The following is a 21,699-nucleotide window of genomic DNA, read 5'->3' on the forward strand; positions in this document are numbered from 1 at the left end:
AGCAGTGACTGAACTAAAGTACTACATTGGCTATTATGCGATTTGGGAGATGCTGAGGTTATGAAGGTACCATATAAATGCATGTACTATATTTTAATTGGCAATGGTTTATTCTGTCAGCATTAACAATTTATCACATTTATGCATATGTATGTGTATTTCTGTTGCTTGTTTGGAAGTGAATGAAACTTGCTATACTGTTCAAGTTGCTTTTGGAATCACTCCTGTATATGAAAATCTTTGAGTCAGTGATATACTCCTCATTTATGATTAATTGCTTACTTTTATTCTGTATGTATTTTGGGAACTGCATTATTATTCATGGTAAAATGATGGACAATAAAAGTAAAGGGGGTCTACAAGAGATTGGCAAAGAAGAATAATAGTTGCAGGAACAAATAGGTGTCAGAGATCAGAATTGAGGGTGCAAAATAGCAGGAAAGAAGTCTATTTTCTATTGTCTTAATGCATACTTCACAAAATCATAGTTTTCAGACATTGATTCCTAACAAAGTGCTGTGACCTATCTATTTTAAAATAGCCAGAATTTAATAACAAGCTGTTTAAAGAGTTATTCATAGCAGTGTTTTTAAAACTGCTTCAGTGTAATTGAAAACTTCTTTCAAGATTCTGGCATGCTCAATTTGTTTATGTAGTGCACAGCAAGCTACTGGGGAGAAAAAAATGCTGGACATGGTTGGTATGAATGACTGGAGTTTAATTCTGGGATGGTCTGTTGGAAATGTTCAATATTTTGAAAGATGTACTTTGTGGCGTCAGTGGTTGGCAGGCACAATTTATACAAAGGCTTTGCCTGAATACAGCATAGGGAATAATGGTATACACTGGAAAAAGATCAGAAGAGGTTCTTAAGTATGATTTAAGTTTTTTGCGTGGGATAAATACTCTCTTGATTCTGTAGGATGCCCTGTTGTTTTAGTTCTCACAGTTTGCATTTTCGCCTGACAAAATCATCATCAGATTTTTTCTCTGACCCTACTTATTCTATGCTTTAGTTTCAGCAATAGTGAATAGCTACGTGTGCAAAATTCTGTACTGTTTCACAACTGTGAGCATTCAATTCTTGGATAGACACAAGTTGGCAGGACCAAACTGAAGGACCAGTGGCAGCAATTAACTACCTTTGGCATCATTGGTACTGAGCCTTTGGAACTACTCTGGGCTGCTTATCATGTTAATGAAACATTATTTAACCATCTTGACTCACTCTTCCAGGAAAGTCATTGAGTTGAATCATGATGTCTGCCATCAGCTTGGCTATGGGCCACTCCTGATGTTGCTGTTCCTTTCTCAAGTACACACTTGGTTTCCTTTTTCAAGTTAGTATTGAATCTGCTTCCACCATCTTTCCCAGCTACTTATTCCAGGCAACTGGCTGCCTGAACAAACAGAACATTCTCATCGCCCATCTGGTTACTTTGCCAAATATCTTGCATTTGTATCTTCTGGTTACCAACACTTCTGCCAATGGAAACAGTTTTTTCTCCAACTATTCAAGTGAAAGCCCCTCATCATTTTAAGAACACTTCCCCCAACAAATGGCATAGTTGTAACGACATATTGTGGGTGTTGTCACCAAAATATGATATTTGCATTGAAGCGAACCAAGGATTCCATTACATAGCACTAGAATAGACACAAGCCATTTAGCCCAAACAGTCCACACTGAAGTGCATGCTCCACTAGAGTCACATCCCATTTTCTCTCAACTGAATCTATCACTGTAACCATCTGTTCTCTTTCTCCTCACATTCAATTTTGTCAAGATTCCTCTTAAGTGCATGTATACTGTTTACTTCAACAACTCCCTGTTCTGAATAACATGATCTAATCACTCCTTTGGGTGAAGACGTTTCTCCTGAATACCCTGATGGATTCTCATTGACTAGCTTACACTGATGGTCTCTAGTTATGTCCTTTCCCACAAGAGGAAATGTTCTGTCGCAATCTATTCTATCAAAACCTTTCATAATTTCTATTAGGCCACCTCTCAGCCTTTTTGTCAAGAGAGAAGCGATCCAGTCTGTCAATGCTTTCTTGATATGTAAATCCACATGTTTCTGGTGTTGTCCTTGTAAATCTTCTCTGCAGTGCATCTGGAAACTTAAAAAATAGGAACAGGAGTAGGCCATTTGGCTCTTTGAGCCTGCTCCACCATCCAATATGGCCATGGCTGATCGTATATGTGTTATGGCTGATCTATATCCTTCCTTGTAAAGGGCAAACAACACTGCATGCATTGCTGTAAATATGGTCCAATCAAGGTATTGTATGACTTCTCTGCTTTTCAATTACAGATATGTCCCTTGAGAAATGAAGTATAGTGCTCAGATTGCTTTTTTTCCAAGGCTTTGCTAACTTTTGGTGAAACCTTTTAATGAATGGTCTGTCTGGAATCTGAGATTTCTTTGTTCCTCATCCTACCTAGACTTGCACATTCCAAGATGTAGCATCTCATATTTATCTGTTTTGAGTTTCTTTTGTCAATTATTTTCTCATTCTGCAAGTCCTTTTATCAATGTCCTGTTGTAATTTTTTGCAGTCTTCCTTGGTGTTATCTATTACCAGCACGTCCCATCAGGCCCCAAAATGTGGTGTTATCTGCAAATTTGGAACTTTGATTCAAAGTCCAAATAATTAATGTAGATTGTAAACAGCAGTGGTCTCAACACTGATCCTTCTGGAACACAACTTTTCACTTTCTGCCACTCCACTCTGCTCCCACTCTTTGCTTTCTATCTTGAAACCAGCTGGTAAGCCATACTACCTATGGATCCCCGAGTCCATACCTTCTGACATTATTCATTCTTCTATTATGGAGCACTTTATCAAAGGGAAAGCAGTCTTTGAACAAAATGCTACTTTGTGTTTTCAAATGATAAGGAAGACATTCCTCCTTTCTAGAACTCAGAAACCAGGACAAATTCCAAAAGGAAAAGTTCAAGATTATCACCTTGCCCACAGTTATGTGAGCCATGTGACCAAGAGATCAGCTTGTAGCCAAAAATAATTTTTGCACAGAGACGTACAGAAAGTTTTATATAATTTGAGATGCTGAACGTGTGTAAACAGAACAATATATGATCTTTCAGACTGCCCTCTACAGTTTGTTTTAACAATTATGATTCTTTCAGTCATTCTTGTAACCTTTTCATCAGTTTTTAAACAGCTCATCATACGACTTATGTTTTTTGCTAATTTATTCACAAGATATAGGTGCCATTGGCTAGGTTATTTATTGTCCAGTCCTAGTGGCCCCAGAGTGGGTGTTGGTGGACTACTTCCTTGAATCACTACAGTCCAAATGATGTAGGTACACTGTAGTGCTGTTAGAATGGGGGTTGCAGAATTTAAACGCAGCAACACTGGAGTAACAGTAATATAGTTCCAAGTCAGAGTGGTGAGTGGCTTGGACGGGAACTTGCAGTTTATGATGTTCCCATGTAACTGGTGCTGGTGTCAGAGTGGTTGAGGTCATGAGTTTGGAAAGTGCTGTCAAAGGAACCTTGTTGAGTTGTTACAGTGTACCTTGTAGATCTATTGGCCACTGTGCACAAACTGTGACAACAAGAAGAGTGGGACAAGTTAGATTTGCACCACCTAAGAACCAGGTATCATAGCCGAGGCTGGAGGAGTGCGCTGACAATCTATTCCTACTACACCAAAGGTCACAATATAAAAGGAAAAACAAACTTTTTCCAGACGACCAATTAAATAAGTTAAACACCATGGACAACACGGTGGCTCAGTAGTTAACACCGCTGCCTCACAGCACCAGGGGCCTGGGTTCGATTCCACCCTCAGGCGATTGACTGTGTGGAGTTTGCACATTCTCCCCGTGTCTGCGTGGGTTTCCTCCGGGTGCTCCAGGTTCCTCCCACAGTCCAAAGATGTTTAGGCTAGATGGATTGGCCGTGCTATATTGCCCATAGTGTTCAGGGATGTGTAGATTAGGTGGGTTATAAGGGGATGCGTCTGGGTGGGAAGCTGTGAGAGTCGGTGTGGACTTGTTGGGCTGAAGGGTCTGTTTCCACACTGTAGGGAGTCGAAATTATTAACTTGGCAAGCGATAGAGCCCCTTAATAGGTAACCCACCACTCAAAAGTTAGAATCTTGCTTCAATGCCTGGAACTCAGAGAAAAAATGCAGCATGTTGCTTCCGACGTCGAGATAGGCCTTGCTAGACTTCGCAGGCGGTTCTGCCACGTTTTCTGCCATAGCCCATGTTGTTTAGACCCCATAAGATTGTACATTAGGTACGTTATTTTTTATTATACGGATGGGTGATGGGGACTGTGCATAATAAAGGAACGGGATTCAACATCTGAAATGAGATGATAGCTCCAACAACCTAGGTACAAGGCTACATTATTAATGACATAAATTCAGTTACCTCACCCCATAAGAAGTTTTCCTGTATGACTTCCCTTCATTACATAATTAGCATTTACTACTTAAAGCAAATTTGCCAAAATAAATGATGTATTTTTGACTATATCTTTTAAAAAAAAAGCACGCACAAGACCCACATCCTTAGTGACTTGATTTTTGGAAAGAGCTCCTGATGTGGAACTCCGTCTTTAAATAACAGCTCTCTAAGAATGAAGGAATTATATTTGATTGGGAGGTTAGGAAGCTAAATGAAGGTGAAATAATTTTCCATGATTTGAGGCTGAGCCAGGTGTTGTAATTTGCTGCCATTAAATGCTCGATACTATTACTTCAGGCTTTACCTGGCAGCCCACTGTTTTCTATCCATAAATCCTGAGAGATGCAAAGCTGGGCTGTGCTGCAGGTCAGCCCATGGGATTAGGCACAAAGGCTTTGAAAGTTAAAAATGAAACAAAAGCAGCTGTTAGAAAAAATATTACTGTACCTAATATTGGCAATAAAAATCATTTACAGTCTGCAGTCAGTTTGAGTGAGGCCGGCCATACTTTCCAGGCTACCAATGTGGTATTTACAGTTTGATATCATTCACAATTTTTGTTTCCCTGCAATGATTTAAAACTTTGGTGGCCCATCCACAGATCTGACTTGAGGGAGATGTTGGAATGATGCTGGAACTGTGTCACTTGCTTGGATTGGTTGTATACTCTGTCAAAACATGACTGTGCATTTTAATAAAGCATCATGTGATAGCATGGTCTCCTACATTCTAAACACTCCCTCATTCCTATCAGGGAAGATGGATGTCATGGGTAGATGTTATATTACAGTCACATAACCACTGCCCTCCCCACCAGTCCTCGTTCAGAGTACTTTATTGGTTTTTGAACGTTGCATACTACATTTTGGACAGATTAAGTTTGTACTTCCTATGTTATAGGAGATTAAGGAGTGATATAATTGATATTTTTAAATGAACTAACTCAATCCTTGCACCTTTTATTGAATTACCTCAGGGCTTCAAGAGTCTTTAGTTTCCTGTTACTTTCTCAATGATATGCCTCGGCAAATCAGAATTGACTTGTCAACCAATTTTTTCCCTCTGTTGCAGTAGTATAAATTATTGTGATCATTTGAAATTTGGCATTCTTGCATTTGTCTTGAGGAGTGCAAGACCAAAAGCTTCATCAACACATCTCTCTTTCAGCTCTAATGAAGCAGTTCTTAGAGAGCATGGAATGAAGAGTGGGGAATCCAGAATAAAGAACCATAATCTTAGAATTAGAACAAGGCCATTAAAGGTGATATCTTGATGCACTACTTCACATAGGGTAGTGAAAATCTCTCCCATAGGTCCATTCACATGGGGATCAAAAGAAAATTGCAAAACTGAGCTCTTTTTAGGCATAGGTATAGAGAATCAAGGCAGGTAAATCATAGAAAACAGCGAGGAAGCAGAGACAACAAGGCACAGAGCTGGATGAACACAGTAGGCCAAGCAGCTCCTAGGAGCAGAAAGGCTGACGTTCCGGGCCTAGACCCTTCATCAGAAATGGGGGAGGGGAAGGGGGTTCTGAAATAAATAGGGAGAGAGGGGGAGGCAGATAGAAGATGGATAGAGGAGAGGATAGGTGGAGAGGAAACAAACAGGTCAAAGAGGCGGGGATGGAGCCAGTAAAGGTGAGTGTAGGTGGGGAGTTAGGGAGGGGATAGGTCAGTCCAGGGAGGACGGACAGGTCAAGGGGGCGGGATGAGGTTAGTAGGTAGGAAATGGGGGTGCAGCTTGAGGTGGGAGGAGGGGCTAGGTGGGAGGAAGAACAGGTTAGGGAGGCGGGGACGAGCTGGACTGGTTTTGGGATGCGGTAGGGGGAGGGGAGATTTTGAAGCTTGTGAAATCCACATTGATACCATTGGGCTGCAGGGTTCCCAAGCGGAATATGAGTTGCTGTTCCTGCAACCTTCGGGTGGCATCGTTGTGGCACTGCAGGAAGCCCAGGATGGACATGTGGTCTGAGGAATGGGAGGGGAAGTTGAAATGGTTCGCGACTGGGAGGTGCAGTTGTTTATTGCGAACTGAGCGTAGGTGAGGAAGCAGACCCTGCATTTCCCATGGCTAATCTACCTAGCCTGCACATCTTGGACATTATGGTCAATTTAGTATGGCCAATTCACCTAACCTGCATATCTTTGGACTGTGGGAGGAAACTGGAGCACCCAGAGGAAATACATGCAGACACAGGAGAATGTGCAGACTCCACACAGTCACCCAAAGGTGGAATCAAACCCAGGTCCCCTGGTGCTATGAGGCAGCTTTGCTAACCATTGAGCCACCATGCCAACTAGAAACAAATAGAATTGGGCAAAGGAATAGCATTCTTTTAAAAAGAAATAAAATGTATATTAGCTGTAATCTAGTTGATGGGATTAACAAGCTTTTTCGCCTATTCCTGTTCTTGTTGTTTGAAAGTACAGTATCTTGTGAGAAAATTGCAGACCGCTGCAATGCTTCTGATGATTCTGTGTCAATGCTCTGTTAGAAGAGTAACTTATGCTCAGTTCCCTATGGTGGCCAGTATTATTGAAGTAAACCTGAGCATGAATTGGTGCTCACAGAAGCTGCAGAGTAGAAGATCAGGAAAAACATAACAGAAAATAGGCCTGCAATTTTCAATCTCCAATGCACTAAAAATATTGCTGTCTGATATGTATTGAACCATGTCAACCTTCCACTTTTACTGCTTTACGTTTCATTAAAGCAACAGCTGTTTAAGTTAATTGAATTAAAGTAATTTGCACCCCATACTTTTGCCTTCATTGATCCACCACAAAGAAAGGATCTGAGTAATCTTACTGTACTGCTTTGGGGCTGATTACATTCGGTTTCTGTTTGAAATCTTCTTTTCTGTTTTTCTTCTCACAAACATCCAAGGCAAGATCATCTAGCATTATGACATTAAGGAACATGTTTTTTTTTTCTGGAGAGTAAATGTAAGATTTAATGCATTGATATTTATCATTCATTTAGAGTATGGAAACCTGACTTAATAGTAAAACTCCTGCCTGTGAGCCAGATCTTTGTAAGGGGTAAACACTACTTTAAAGATTTGAACACAAAAATAAGACTTGCATTAACATGTAGAATTGAAGAAGCATACATTGTTAATAGTGCTGTGTTTTGGGTAAGTTGTTAAACCCACTTGTTATAACATAAGAACATAAAAATCAGGAGCAGGAGTAGGCAAATCAGCCCCTCAAACCTGCTCTACCATTTGATACAATTATGGCTGATTTCATCTTGGTCTCAACTGAACTTTCTTGCCTGTTCTCAGTAACTTTTAACCTGTTACTATTTTTAAAAAATCTATCTATCTCCTCCTTAAATTTACTCAATGTCCCAGCATCCACCACACTCTGGGGTAGTGAATTCCACAGATTCACAACTCTTCGAAAGAAATCATTTCTCCTCATCTCCGTTTTAAATCTGCTACCCCTTGTTCTAAAACTATGACCTCTCATTCTAGATTACCCCGTATGAGGGAACATACTTTTTGTATCTATTTTTTCAATTCCCTTTAGTATTTTGTATGCCTCTTTGCTTCCAATTTTCTATACTCCAGACAGAATAGGCATGAGCTGCTCAATCTTTTTTAATAAGACAAGCCCCTCATCTCTGAAATCAATCTCGTGAACCTCCTCTAAAGCCACTTCCAATGCAACTACATCCCTCCTCAAGTAAGAGTATTAAAATTGTATGCAATACTCCAGGTGCAGTATGACTAATGCATTGTACAGTTGCAACAACACTTCCCTATTTCTACACTCTATTCCTTTAGCAATAAGTACCAAAATTCCATTTGCTTTCCTTATTACCTGCTGAAGGAAATCCTGAAGAAGAGTCGCTGGACCTGAAACATTAACTGTGCTTTCTCACCACAGATGCTGCCAGACCTGCTGAGTTTTTCCAGCAATTTCTGTTTCTGTTTCTGATTTCTAGCATCCATGGTTTGTTGGAATTTTTTTACTACCTCTTGTACCTGCATACTAGCATTCTATGATTCATAGTTCTGTCATCTTATATCAACGTAAAATTCCCACTGCACTGTTTGAAGACTAGTTCTCCCAGTGTCTTGACCTAAATTTATCGCTTACACATGATTTGGTGATTTATTTCATTGCTGAAATGAGAATCTGGGGTTTGCAAATTGGTTGCCATACTTCCTGTATTGCAACAATGTCTATAGTTCAAGACTACTTCATTGCTTATAAAGCACTTTGCAAAGTTTAAGATTTTGATGTGTGCTATATAAATGCACTGTTTTCATTTTTTAATTCCAATCATTTTAGATTCTTTCCATCCCCAGCATGAAGAAAAGAGAGTTTAACAGGCATAATTCAATAATATGGAATATTATGCCCAGTCTGAAAATAGTTAACATTCGTCCACACTCCAGAACCCCCAAATATGACATAACCAGTGAGTAATTAGAGTATGGAATGCACTCTGTGGAAGTGTGGTGGAGGCAAGTTAAATTGAGGCATTCAAGAGGGTATTGTGTGATTATTTAAATACCAACAATGTGCAGGGTTATGGGGAAAGGGCAGTAAGTTAAAGTGTTCAGGCAGCCAAAGCAAACATGATGGGCTGAATGGTATCATTCTGCACTGTAACATTTCTGAGAGTCTGTGGACCAATTGAAACGTTCTTGATGTTCACAAGATCAGAGATGATATGCTGAGAATTCAAAGGAATCATAAGGCATGGCCTGGAAGGGTAATTATAGTGTTATAGAGTCAGAGGTCTACAGCATGTAACAGGTCCTATGGCCCAACTTGCCCATGCTGCCCAGTTTTCATAATTAAACTAGTCCCATTTATCTGTGTTTGATCCATATCCCTCCATATCCCACCCATGTACCTGTCTAAATGTTTCTTAAATGATGAAATTGTACTCGCTTCCACCACGACCTCTGGCAGCCCATTCCAGACACTCCCCACCCTCTGGGTGAACAATATTGCCCCTCTGGACCTTTTTATATCTCTCCTTCTCATCTTAAATCTATGCCCTCAAGTTTTAGACTCATATACCATGGGGAAAAGCTATGGGCCATCCACTTTATCTGTGCCTCTCATGATTTTATAGACCTCCATAAGGTCACCCCTCAGTCTCCTGCACTCCAGTGGAAAAAGTCCCAGCCTATTCTACCTCTCCCTATATATTTGAGGGAGGAAACCTCACAACCTTTAAAAGGCACTTGGATGAACACTTGAAATGTCATAACATTCAAGGCTGTGAGCCAAGTGCCGGAAAGTGGTTCTAGTGTAGATGTAGAGTGTTCTTTATATCGGTGAAGACCCATTCAGCCTGAGGGTTGCTTCTGTATTGTGTGATTCTATGAATTGAGTTAGATCGACTGTATTGGGTGTCTTGAAGAGAACTGGACTGATAATGGATAGAATACTTTAAGAGTGAATGGCAAAATGTTTTAATGAGAGTGACTGACTGTTTACCAATTGTATCATATTAATGAAGAAGAGGGGAACCTATTTTCCAAAGAACTGGTAACCATAGGAGGAAATGTGCCCCAACACAAGATGCATAGTTGCATGCGTGTGTGCCCGCAAGATGACTTCGATGTGACAAACTCAAACAAGCACAAAATTCTACAAGTAATACACCGTGAAAGCAAATGAGCCTTTGCGTCCCAATGGGAGCTGGCAGGCTTGTAAATTAGAATGTTTTTGTATTTTAACTTCCTCAGCAGTTTTTAGTCAATGGCTCTTGTAGGTTAGGACAGATGGAGGTCACGTTTGAGGAGCTGACCTTTTAAGATAGTGAATGTGTGAGATGCACTATTGTTGTGCAAGTGAGAAACTAAGAACAGAATCTTCTTGGTCCATGGCTGAAAACTGCATTTCAGGTGACATTTCATTATTGGTTTTGTGCCATTAGTGAGTGTGGTTTCCAGGGTGGAAAAGCCATGACCTTGAATAGCAAAGGCATTGACTTCAGCGCAGATGCGCTTTCGTAACCTTGGTTGCAAATGTTTTTTTAAGCACAGATTTAGGAGGAGTCACGCTTGAACCAATCCATGAGAGAGGTTTTTGATTTCGTATCTCTATGAGTTGATGGAGCTCTCCAGTAACAGCACAGACTACTCAGTGTAATTGTTCAAAAGAGTTGCAACCTCTAATCGTATGTTTCTTCCAAAATGCATGTTCCCTGAGATAGCAAGTTCCACATTCTCTCTGTTCTTTGGATAAAGAGGTTTCTCCTAAATTTCCTGTTGGATTTATTACTGTCTCATTTATTAAATTTGGTTCTGATCTTTCAGAATGTAGAAACATCTTGATACCTGCCCTACCTTTTCTCAAAGATTTTTCTCATCCCTCAGCCTACTCTTTTGTGAAGATAAAATCCCCAGCCTGTTTAGTCTTTTCTGATTGATGTCACCTCTTAGTTCTGATATTGTGCTTATTGCTTTTTATTTTCCTCATTTCCTCAAGTGTTTCTACATCCTTTATACACTATGAAAACAGAAACTATTTGCTTGCCTCCAACATGGTCTAGCCAATTTTTGTGTAAGTTTAAGGTCTGTCTGCTTTTCACTTACATCTCTCTAAAAAGGAAGCCCAATGCTTTGTTTGCTTTTAGTCTATGTGCTCTGGAACATCAGCCCTGTCATAATGATTCAATAAAGTGCCTAGAATAACAGGACCCTTGATCTTTAGGCCAGAAAGCCAGACATTAATCTAGGCTCTGGAAGATTCAAGACAAATATGATCAGTCTTAAAGTTCTTTCGATTTTTGATGAAAATTTGCTCTTACTGTTACGGTAGTTCGAGCTAAAATCACAAGAACAGTAACTTACATTTATGTAGTGTTACTAAAAAAGAAAGCCTTCTAAAAATGTAACAAACTAACAGTTGACACCCAGCTGAAGAAGGAGACATGAGGATCAAAAATTTGTTCAAAGGGATACATTTTAAGGAGCACGTTAAAAGAGGAATGTTCGAGAGCTGTCAATGGAATCCCAAAAAAAAGGACCTTTAAACTTGATAAGCTGATAGTAATAGTAGGAATAACGTCCCTGGCCCCTAGTGCCTGGAATGAGACGGTTTCTTCTGATGGGAAGCTGAGTAACTTGTGTCTATATTCTCTGCAGTGTAGAAGAATGAGAGGTGATCACTTTGAAATTATAAAGGGTGGCATGTTGGCAAGGTAGTCACTGAAAAGTTGTTTCAATGTAGGGAGTAGTCTCAGTATGAGGGGACAATCAACTAGTACTGAGCTGAGGAGAAACTGCTTCACTTAAAAGTCTTGTGAATCTTTGGAATTCTTTACTCCAGAGGGTTGTGGATGTCCCATCATTGAATAAATATTGATCTAGCCAACCAAACCACATTAAATTAAACCTGAGATGCACAGATTTTTGGTGTCTCAGGGAATATGGGGAGTGGGAAGGCAAGTGAAGTTATAGCAAAAGATCGTACAATGACGGTATTTGAATGCTGGAGCAGACACGATGGACCTAATGGGCTACTCCTTCTGTTTCTAATGTCCTCACAAAATTTCCAATGTGTGAAAAAAACTAGAATTGAGGAAGACAGCACTTGAAAGATTGCCCCCAACTACTTCAGAGTGATGAGACTTATTTTGTTCAAATAGTTTTCTTTAAACTTGTTTAATATAAAAATTTTGATGATGTGTACTTAAAGACCTAATTCTGGGGCGAATGATTCATTGGTGCAAAAGAGGTTTATCTCTTACCTCGATAGTAGGAACTGCTGATGCTGGAGAATCTGAGATAACAAGGTGTAGAGCTGGATGAACACAGCAGGCCAAGTAGCATCAGAGGAGATGAAAGTTGACGTTTTGGGTCTAGACCCTTCTTCAGAAATGGGGGAGGGGAAGGGGATTCTGAAATAAATAGGGAGAAAGGGGGAGGCAGATAGAAGATGGATAAAGGAGAAGATAGGTGGAGAGGAGACAGACAGGTAAAGGAGGCAGGGTTGGAGCCAGTAAAGGTGAGTGTAGGTGGGGAGGTAGGGAGGAGATAGGTCAGTCCAGGGAGGACGGACAGGTCAAGGAGGCGGGATGAGGTTAGTAGGTAGGAGATGGGGGTGGGGCTTGGGGTGGGAGGACAGGTTAGGGAGATGGGTACAATCTGGGCTGGTTTTGGGTTTTGGGATCTCTTACCTCAGTTTGAAATTCAGCCCAAATTGATGGAGTTGAAATCTCTTCTGTCTGTTGTTGGGAAGGCTCCTATTGCAACAGTGACTGCACTTTAAAAATTGCTTCAATGGCTTTGGGACCTCCTGTCTACATAAAATGAATCAAAATAATCCCAATCCAGTTCTTGTTGGATATTAGCCTAGACGACACAATGTCCCAATTATCAACACTTGTCATTCAATGACACCCAAGGTTTGTTAGCAAGAGAAATTAAAATAGGTGATGTAAGGTATTTTAGACTGAGGTTAGAGGTTAAAGTGGATTGGTGTGATGAGTGGAAGAAGCAAAACGTAGTGTACGTGCTCTTGAAAAACCCAAATGGACTGGGTGGATACAAGTGGAAAAATGTTCTGTCCCATCAGTTGAAATTCCTCACCCAGTGAGCAGAAATGAAGTTCTCACTCTGCTGGTTAACATCTCTGGGCTGCCATCAAACTAAAGGGAAAATATCAGCATTTACATGTGACTGGGTTTCTAACTTATCCTAACAAATCAAAACAGATGTTGCTGGAGTTCCCCACTCCTCTCTCCCCTAAATTAGCCACATATGTTCCTTATAAAGAAGTGCTGATTGTTTTATGTGCAAATTGCATTTTTTTTTCTCTGTTGAATTTAAAGTTTTTATACCTAGAGGCGATGAAAACAAACTCAGGGGTTACTTGTTTGTTGCTGTTCACCATAGGATCCCAACATTTTGTCTTCTGCCTGGTTTGGATGCTACTTAATGTGCAGGGCTACCGACTGTGCTGTATGGCCCAGGAGATTAAGGTTTAAGATTATAAATCTCACTGAAGAGGAGATTTAGGAAAGTGTTCAAAATTATGAATGTGTTTTGATAGAGACATTATTTCCATTCACAGAACACGATATAAGGTAATTGACAAAATTTCTTGGGCAGACTGGGAAAAGAGGGTGACATGAGGAAAAGCATATTTTACGCAGTGAGTTATGATAATTTGTGCTTCCTGAAAAGCTGCTGGAATCAGGTTCAGTAATAATTTTAAAAAGGATATTGGATGATCCAGTAATTCCAGTCTTCAGTTTGTTGGAGTCTGGATGTTCCTCCAAAGATCCATGTCAGGATCTCTCTGAAGAAGCAATGTGCTGAACTTTCAACAGGCAAGCCCCCTTCTCCCTCCAAAGCTGTTTCTGACTCTTGAGTTAGAGTCAGAGATACCAAACAGTTCCAAATGATTTTGACGTGTGATCAGCAGTATTCGTGGAGTAAGTGTAGGGGAGTCAAAACATCATCCATTGTTAACACCAAACACTGTCCAGTCAGGCTGAACAGTTGGTTGCAGTGTTGAAATGCCTCCATGGAGAAACGCAGTTAATGTTTTCAAGTTGATGACTCTTGGGCAGTTCCCACATCATCAACAGTAAATGTGAACTGTTTCCCTGTCTCCAGAGATGGTGCAAAAATGCTCAATTTTCTGGTATTTTCTATTTACTTATTTCAGATTTCCAGCATCCACAGTGTTTTGTTCTTGTATTAAACTATCTCGATTTTGACTCAATATGCATCAGGCCCAACTTCAGAAGAGTGCCTTCTACAATAACTGTATAGTAGAGTTATCTGTATGGTTACCCAGGGAGTGTTCGTTAGCTAAAAGCCATGTATAACATATGGACAACTAAACAACAGATACCCTCAAATACTCCCTTCCAACTTTTGACCACACCACCAAAATCTCCCTGACACTCTGACTCTCCTGTTGTTCCCCACAGCCCCCAACATCTACCCGACTCACCCAATTGCAATCTTCTCCACCTTGCATTCTCTCTGTAGCTTTCCAAAAGATTTGGGGGCAAAGTATAGGAGCTAATGCCATAAAAAGGGGATTTGACTTCCATGAAGATTCTCTCCAATGCACCCTCCAAGGATTCCTGTACTTAGTAAGTTTGGGAGGCCCTTCCTATAGAAGATCAGCTTGAAAGATTGGAGAAGGGTGAGTATATTTGTTTGATTGGGTCAATAATTGAGGTACTGACTGAGATCAGATTTGAGCCAATCTAAATTGAAAAGAAGGCATTTGTAGGAATATGCAGAAAGAGCAGGGAGTGATACCAATTGCAAAGCTCCTTCAAAGTGTCAGCAGAGGTAAAATAGTCTAGTCTGGGTTTTATTGTTCCGTATTGAGAAACAGTAATTTTGGTTGATTTGTTTCTCTATTCCACTTGGACTTTCAGCCCAATTATCTATCTGCTAATTTTTTGAATCGATCAACATCAATCATTAGAAACTGAACCTTAAATTTTCCTGATCTCACTGAATACTAGACTGGGAGATATTTATCTACTTGAGGCATGGAGAGACTCATCTGCCATCTCACCACCTCCTCATCTCCTCTCCCTTCTCTTTCTCTCTCTTCTCTTTTTTCTGTCTCTTTCTACCTTTTGACTCTTAGCTTATCTCCAGTCACAATCAATATGTATTTGACTTACATAATATTATAAAGTGTTTACAGAATCAGGCCATTCAGCCCAACAGACCCACAAGTTTATGCTTGTACAAACCTCCTCCTTTCCTTCATTTAATCCTGGCAATTTATCGTTTATGTTCCATTCTCTGTTATGTGCTAATTTAGCTTTTCCCTCAAATACATCAGAGATTGGGCATTCTGGAAGGCGTTGAGCTGCCAGATTACTATTTCCCTTTTTTATTAATTTGCTTTTACGTTGTTATTCCAACTCAGGTTTTTAACAATGATCTGAACCTTAAGCAAATGTTTTTAATCATTGTAGCGTCATCATAGCCAGAGGATATTACCCAGCTCTATATGATAGTTTGTGAGTTCTCCAGATTCAGCTTTCGACAAATTTAACATACTTTTCAACACTTGATATTAAAATCATATTATTAAGTATGATGTTGGGGTTTCCTAGAGCTTTCGATGGATATTGGCTCTTGATTATCAACACATGAACTTTCAGCCTAGATGTAATTACCTTGGCACAGTTAAAGCCTCGAGGGTTCAAGTTCCTGCACTACCACACTGTCCCCTAGAGTTTCAAGAGAAAATGGTTCTGCATAAAAAGTAACTTGCATTTCAAACCACAAATCTGCAAATGCCAGAGTCATTCTCAAGGCACTTATCTAACAGAATGATAAAGTCATGATGTTGATATGACTAAATTCCATCATAGTATGTTTTGCTGCCCTTATAAACATAGAAACATTTGAGGGATGCTATTATCATCAGTCTGCCTGTGCGTAAAAATATTTGTGGAGTTGGAGGTGCTTGATACTGAATTGAGGCTGTATTCATGTAGAAATGACCAGTACCACTTAACTACAATCCCACTGTTCTTAAATGTTTAATTTTGTTGATTAGAGCCATAAAATGATGGTAATGGTGTGTCATCGGTATTACTAGAAGGTTCTGAATTACTGAAAGATTTTTTGATCATGACACTTGTGATTTCTCCACGTCAGGTCTCTTTCCATTTTCAAAGATTTGTCAGCCCCTTGCAATCAGCCATGTTCCTTTTTCTGGGTTTTTGGAAATTTTTCTTCAATCAAACCACTTAACACATCCAACAGACTTGTCAACAAATGTGTCAACCATAACATAATCCATTCTCAACGACTTCATGAAAACTGTCCCAGTAAAGTTGAACAACTGTTAATCTGTGAACCCACATTTCTTAAATCTGGCATTGTATTGTCTGCTAACATACAGAGGACATGTTTGCAACTCTACTGCAAATCACAAAGAACTTCAGCTAAAACTTAAAATAGGTATAAAACATTAAGTGACAATGGTGATTCTCCCAATTTTCACTCAGGGTATCAAATCTTACTGGATGTACTCCTTGTGGTCCCACCATATGACATCCTGTATATAACCACACTACCTGCAAGCTTCTGTTCATTGACTGCTGACATACCAATCATGGTGGTATTCCTGCTGCAAAGTTGTTGCCTTTGGCTGTTCACGCTCTCATTCTCTTGCTGTACTGACTTCCTACAACCGTCAGAAAATGACTAGGCTCTTGGCTAAATAACTTGTCGGTTAATTTCTTGAACATGAGCTAAGTATTGCAGATGCTGGTAAACTGAAGAAGTCATTTTGGATTCGAAAAGTTATCACGTGTATCTCTCCACATATGCTTGCACACCTGCTGAGTTTTTCCAGCAAGTGTTGTTCCAGCAAGTGTTGTTTACATTATCAGTTAAGTTTCCTTTATTTCCATCTCCAGTATTTTTGTGAAGAAAGTTCAAAACTTCATGTTATTTTTTCTATTTTCTCTGTTGCTCTTGATCTGCATTGTTTTCAACAGTGACCAATTTCTGGTGATTCAATTACAGTCCTGGAGGGTTGGCAGCCCTAGACTTTTCTTCTCTGCAATTTATCACTTAATGAAAATTCCTGTCCTATTTTATCTTGTATCTTATTCTGTATTTTCTGATCTGCTTTCTTTCCTAGTTGTGGGAATTCCTGGGCAGTACGTTAGAAAACCAGACCAACACTTGTAGATAAGGTGTTTGTATCACTTATATGCTGGATATTAATCCAGTTTTTACAGTGAAACTATAGTTTAATACATGGCTGGAAAAGATTTAATCGTTTAGAAGGTAGCAAAGCTCATCACGTGGTGATATAAAACATAAAATGATTTGAATGAATGCAGTAATTGAACCTGTGCCTTGTTCTCACTGTCAAGTGTTTATTATTCTTTCTAGCAGTTTTGACAAGATTGCTTTTTCTGTTTTAATGATCCCTGTAGAATCTGATAACTTTAAAGAAGAAATTTGTTCTGCCATTTAATAACTGAACAGATGACTCAAGGTTTCATGTTTTAGAAGTTTCTCATTTACTGTAACAAACAGACTGAAAGCACTATTGACCAAACACTATACTTTAAACTATAGGCAGAATTTTTAACAGAACTGAAAAAGCCCACGTTTGACTATGTGATTCACTGTCCCTTAAATAGACATGCAGTTCTCCCAGAACTAGCTAAAATGATTCTTACTCCAAAAGGTTTACTACTGCTCTTTATCTTTCCAAACCTGGAAACTTTTAACTCTTCATGGTGTAAAGATATCTCTCTCTCACTAATATGCGGCAAATCATCTGGTCTCCTTTTAAGTGTTAGTGAATTTGCAGTTTCCAAACCAAGTGTGATCCCATACCCACATTCTCTGCAGTGAGAACAGAAACCTTTAACCTGTTGCTGCTCTCCCTCTACTCCAAATCCTAGCAGACGAATTTTGTCTAAGATTTTCAGGGATACCTTAGCCCCTCCCCCTCACAAACTCATCTCCTTGGGAACATGAGTTACATGTGCCTTATATCCAGGCAGAAATGTTCATTTGCTCTCCTTGAGACCCCAAGTCTCAATTAACAGTTCAAAGCACGACTGTTTACAACATAACATTCTCAACACATTTCCAGGATTTTGGAAAATCACTGTCAGCACTTAGGATGCTGCCATTGTCACCAAGTGTAAATACTCTGCATCCTTTTCCTCTTGAAATAATCTGGCCCCTTTAATCTTTAATAATAAAGATGCAGAATAGGTCAAATAACCCTCTTCACTTTAGTTTAAATTAAAGACATAATTCCGAAACATAACAACCTTATAAATGTCAAAATTGTAACACATTTCCCCTATAGAATGAAAAATCATCACTATAGTGACGTATTTTCACAAACATCATCCAAAATATTTCATTTAACATTTTAAATACTGTATTACACCATGTGTAGTAAGTCAGTTAGTAATGTTTGTCCCCCAGGATGTTATAGTTTCCATTAAATAGCTCATCTTAACAGCATTACTATGGTTAAGTTGTATTAAGCAAATACTTGTAATAGTTTGGACTTCACGTCCATTTTTAGTAGATTCTTAAAGCTCTTCATCTTGTGTAAGTAAAAATTTATTTCACTGCTTTTGTGGTCATCTTCCAAGACATGACATAGCAAATCTTCTTTCTAATGACAATTAAAGTTGACATTGTTTTCATGACAATTGAATCCTTGGTCTGATGAAAGCAAAGTTCTGTGGAGGCTGGTGATCTGAAATAAATACATAAAGTACTGGAGGAACTCATCAGGTCTGGCAGCTTCTGTGGAGACAGAAACAGAGTTAATGTTTCCAGTCCAGTATGACGCTCAGTGGCAGCAGTGTATACCACTGCACCGCAACAATTCGCCAAAGCTCCTTTGACAGGACTTTATAAATCCATGACCTCCACCACCTAGAAGAAAATGAAAAGCACGAATATTATCATCTTCAAGTCCACTTACAAATTTCATGCTTCTTAGAAATATATCATTGTTACTGTTCCTTCATTATTGCTGGTTCAAAATTCTGGGACTCCTTTCAACAAATGGGTATACCTATGCCACATGGACTGCAGCAGTTCAAGCAGGCAGCTCACCACCACCTACTGAATGGTATTTCAGGATAGGCAATAAGTGCTGGTCTTGCCTAAATGCCATGAGCACACAAAAATGTATAGAAATAAAACTGTTGCATTTGCTATTTGCAGTGAAGTCAGAGACATATGTAAAGGAACACATTTACAATGTTGTCATAGACTGCAAATAGACAAAACAGTCCTGTAATAATACTGTTTGATAAACGCAACATCTATGACTTTAACAGACTGTGTGTAATTCAACAAGGGGACATTGTAGGAAAATACAGCAGTTCAAACTCATGCAAACACATGATAGTCATGAAGCCGATTTGCTGCCATGATTGTGGTGTTTATAGATGAGACTAGACATCAAGCTATTTGACCATGGCCTAGTTCCAATGCTGTTCCATTTCTGCCCTTACTCAACACCATATTAGTGCACTTTTGCCTTTTTGCAAACCAGGTTGAGTGCCTCCTTTTGCTCTATCCAGTAATTCTCCAACTCCTGGCTTGACTAAAAGCAGCACAACAAGGGCTCAAACTCAAAAGTTTACAATCTCTGGAAAGGTGTGTGGTAATAATTTTTGCTTTGTTTCTTATTATTTTTCCAGACCTATGAACAAAATGAATGGTTAATCCACTTGGCAGGAAGACTGCTGATGAATGATAGCCTAGTACTGTCTCTAATGGCGCACAACCCATTTCAGAATCAAGGAGCACCACGGTGAGAAGTCCTAACCTTGATTTATTTGGCAGTTGAATTGAGAGAGGTATTCACCTGAACTGCCCTCTTACTTTTAGTTTCAGTCAATAAGAATCTTCATTTGGTCTTAATTAATTTGCAAGAGTTGGTTGTCACTAGGGTCATTGTCTATGCCAATGCCTAACCCTTAAGAAAGTGCTGGCTGCTTCTTGAACCACTGCAATCTGTGTGGTAAAAGTGTTTTATTGTACTGTTAGGGACGGATTTCCAGGATTGTGACATTACAACACAGGTTCACATGCATATCAAATGTAACTTGATTTTTTTTCAAATCAATTGTGGTATTTTAATAGTTAATCATTATGGCAGCTACCGTGGTACAAGTATAGCCACAAATTTTGTTATCAGTCAGAACTTTTTCTGCTGCATTATTTACAGCATCTGCTGCATATTTGTCAAATAAACAATTCGGGAGCAAAGAATGGGCATAACTATCTGATCTCTAATCAGAATGGTCAAATGAAAACCAGTAACAGGTATTCCAAGGGGAGCCTGTTGTGCTGGCGACGGTCTTTGGCAAACAGTATGTAGCATATAAATAAGGTCTTGAATACCGTACGATATTTGCTTTTGAGGCATTCATTTTCCATTAAAGAAAAACGAGTCTCAGTACCAGACAAGTCAGGCACCAACAAAACTACTGCAAGCACAATGCCTGTTTATTTTGTACATAGCCTAGGAACAACTGTTAGTCATGTTAGCATATGATTGCTTAACATGATTGTGAATTGTGCCTGTGCCTTAGGTTGTTTTGCTACTTTTAAGGCACTGTATAAACGTAAGTAGTTACTGTGTCAAATTGCTGTTTCTGCCAGTTTAACAGAGGCATTAACCTTGGAGTGAATTTCTGTCTGTAAATAAATTATGGTGATCTATGGATAAGCACTTGGAATAAATAATAACTTCAAAGTAACAAAAATTGGCAGATTAAGCCTCCTAATATGTAACCAAACGTATGCCACTATTGTACTGCCCCATGTACAAGCAGTAAATAACTTCTTGGAGTCATTGACGTATGAATGGACTGACATCAAGTACAGTATGTGCTGATTATTGTAGAGTGAACTGGCAGCTCCCCAGTGCCTCAGCCAGTTAACGTAGTCAGTATCTGAGAGATAGAGGCTGAAGGCCCAAGGCCAGTTGATCTGCATTGAGGTAGCTGACCTCAGCAAGTCTGTGTTGAGTGTGATTCTGACCTAAGTGGTTTATTCCTGATGCCTATTCGGCAATCTTTCCAAGCATTTGATGCCCACTGAAGGCACAGTTGAGTACCTCCTTGCCTTACTTCCCATATATAAAATGGGTGTGGGTACGCTAGACGGAGAACAGTTGATAAAAGAAAGATAATGTAGATGAATTAAAATGGGGAAACAAGTTTCCATAGTTTTCTGGTCCATGTACAACATTGGCTTTTCTATCTGTTGTGCACAGCCAACTCTGACATGCTTCACGCTACAATCCTTAGCTCAATTTAACATCCAACTTTAGTATAGTGAGTTTGACTGACTCAGAAGTTATAGGATCAAATCCCATTCCAGGGATTCCATTACAAAACCTAGGCTGTCACTCCTGGTTCAGTGCAGGAAGAAGGATGTGGGGCTGCACTATCAATCTTTCGATTGAGAAGTTAGCTGATGCTCTGTATATCTTCTCAGTCAACTGCGAAAGATTTTAGCCCCATATTCACGCATTGTCCATCATTACCAAATAAAAACATATGAAGTTATTTGTATTATTATTGTTCTTGGAAACGTGATATGTATAATTTGGCTGCCATGTTTCCTACATGAGGTGCAATATGCTAAGGAACATTCCAAGATCATGGAAAGTGCTATGTGAATGTGTGTTCATTGTTTTTGTCATTCACGTTGTATTTATCGCCTAGCACAGGGATGCTCAAAATATAAGCTGTGACCCCTG

General features: G+C 39.5%; 1 protein-coding gene across 2 annotated transcripts in view; it reads left to right on the forward strand.

Annotated features, from left to right (window-relative positions):
* Nucleotides 1-21,699, forward strand: part of lmf1 (lipase maturation factor 1) — a 578,934-nt gene that overhangs the window by 532,783 nt on the left and 24,452 nt on the right. For both annotated transcript variants that reach the window (XM_048609600.1, XM_048609601.1), the window contains exon 10: nucleotides 19,628-19,740. In XM_048609600.1, the coding sequence (XP_048465557.1) occupies nucleotides 19,628-19,740 (113 nt within the window). The remainder of the gene's footprint in view (nucleotides 1-19,627; nucleotides 19,741-21,699) is intronic.

The sequence above is a fragment of the Rhincodon typus genome, chromosome 21, assembly GCF_021869965.1.
Source record: "Rhincodon typus isolate 14 chromosome 21, sRhiTyp1.1, whole genome shotgun sequence".
Lineage (NCBI taxonomy): Eukaryota > Metazoa > Chordata > Chondrichthyes > Orectolobiformes > Rhincodontidae > Rhincodon > Rhincodon typus.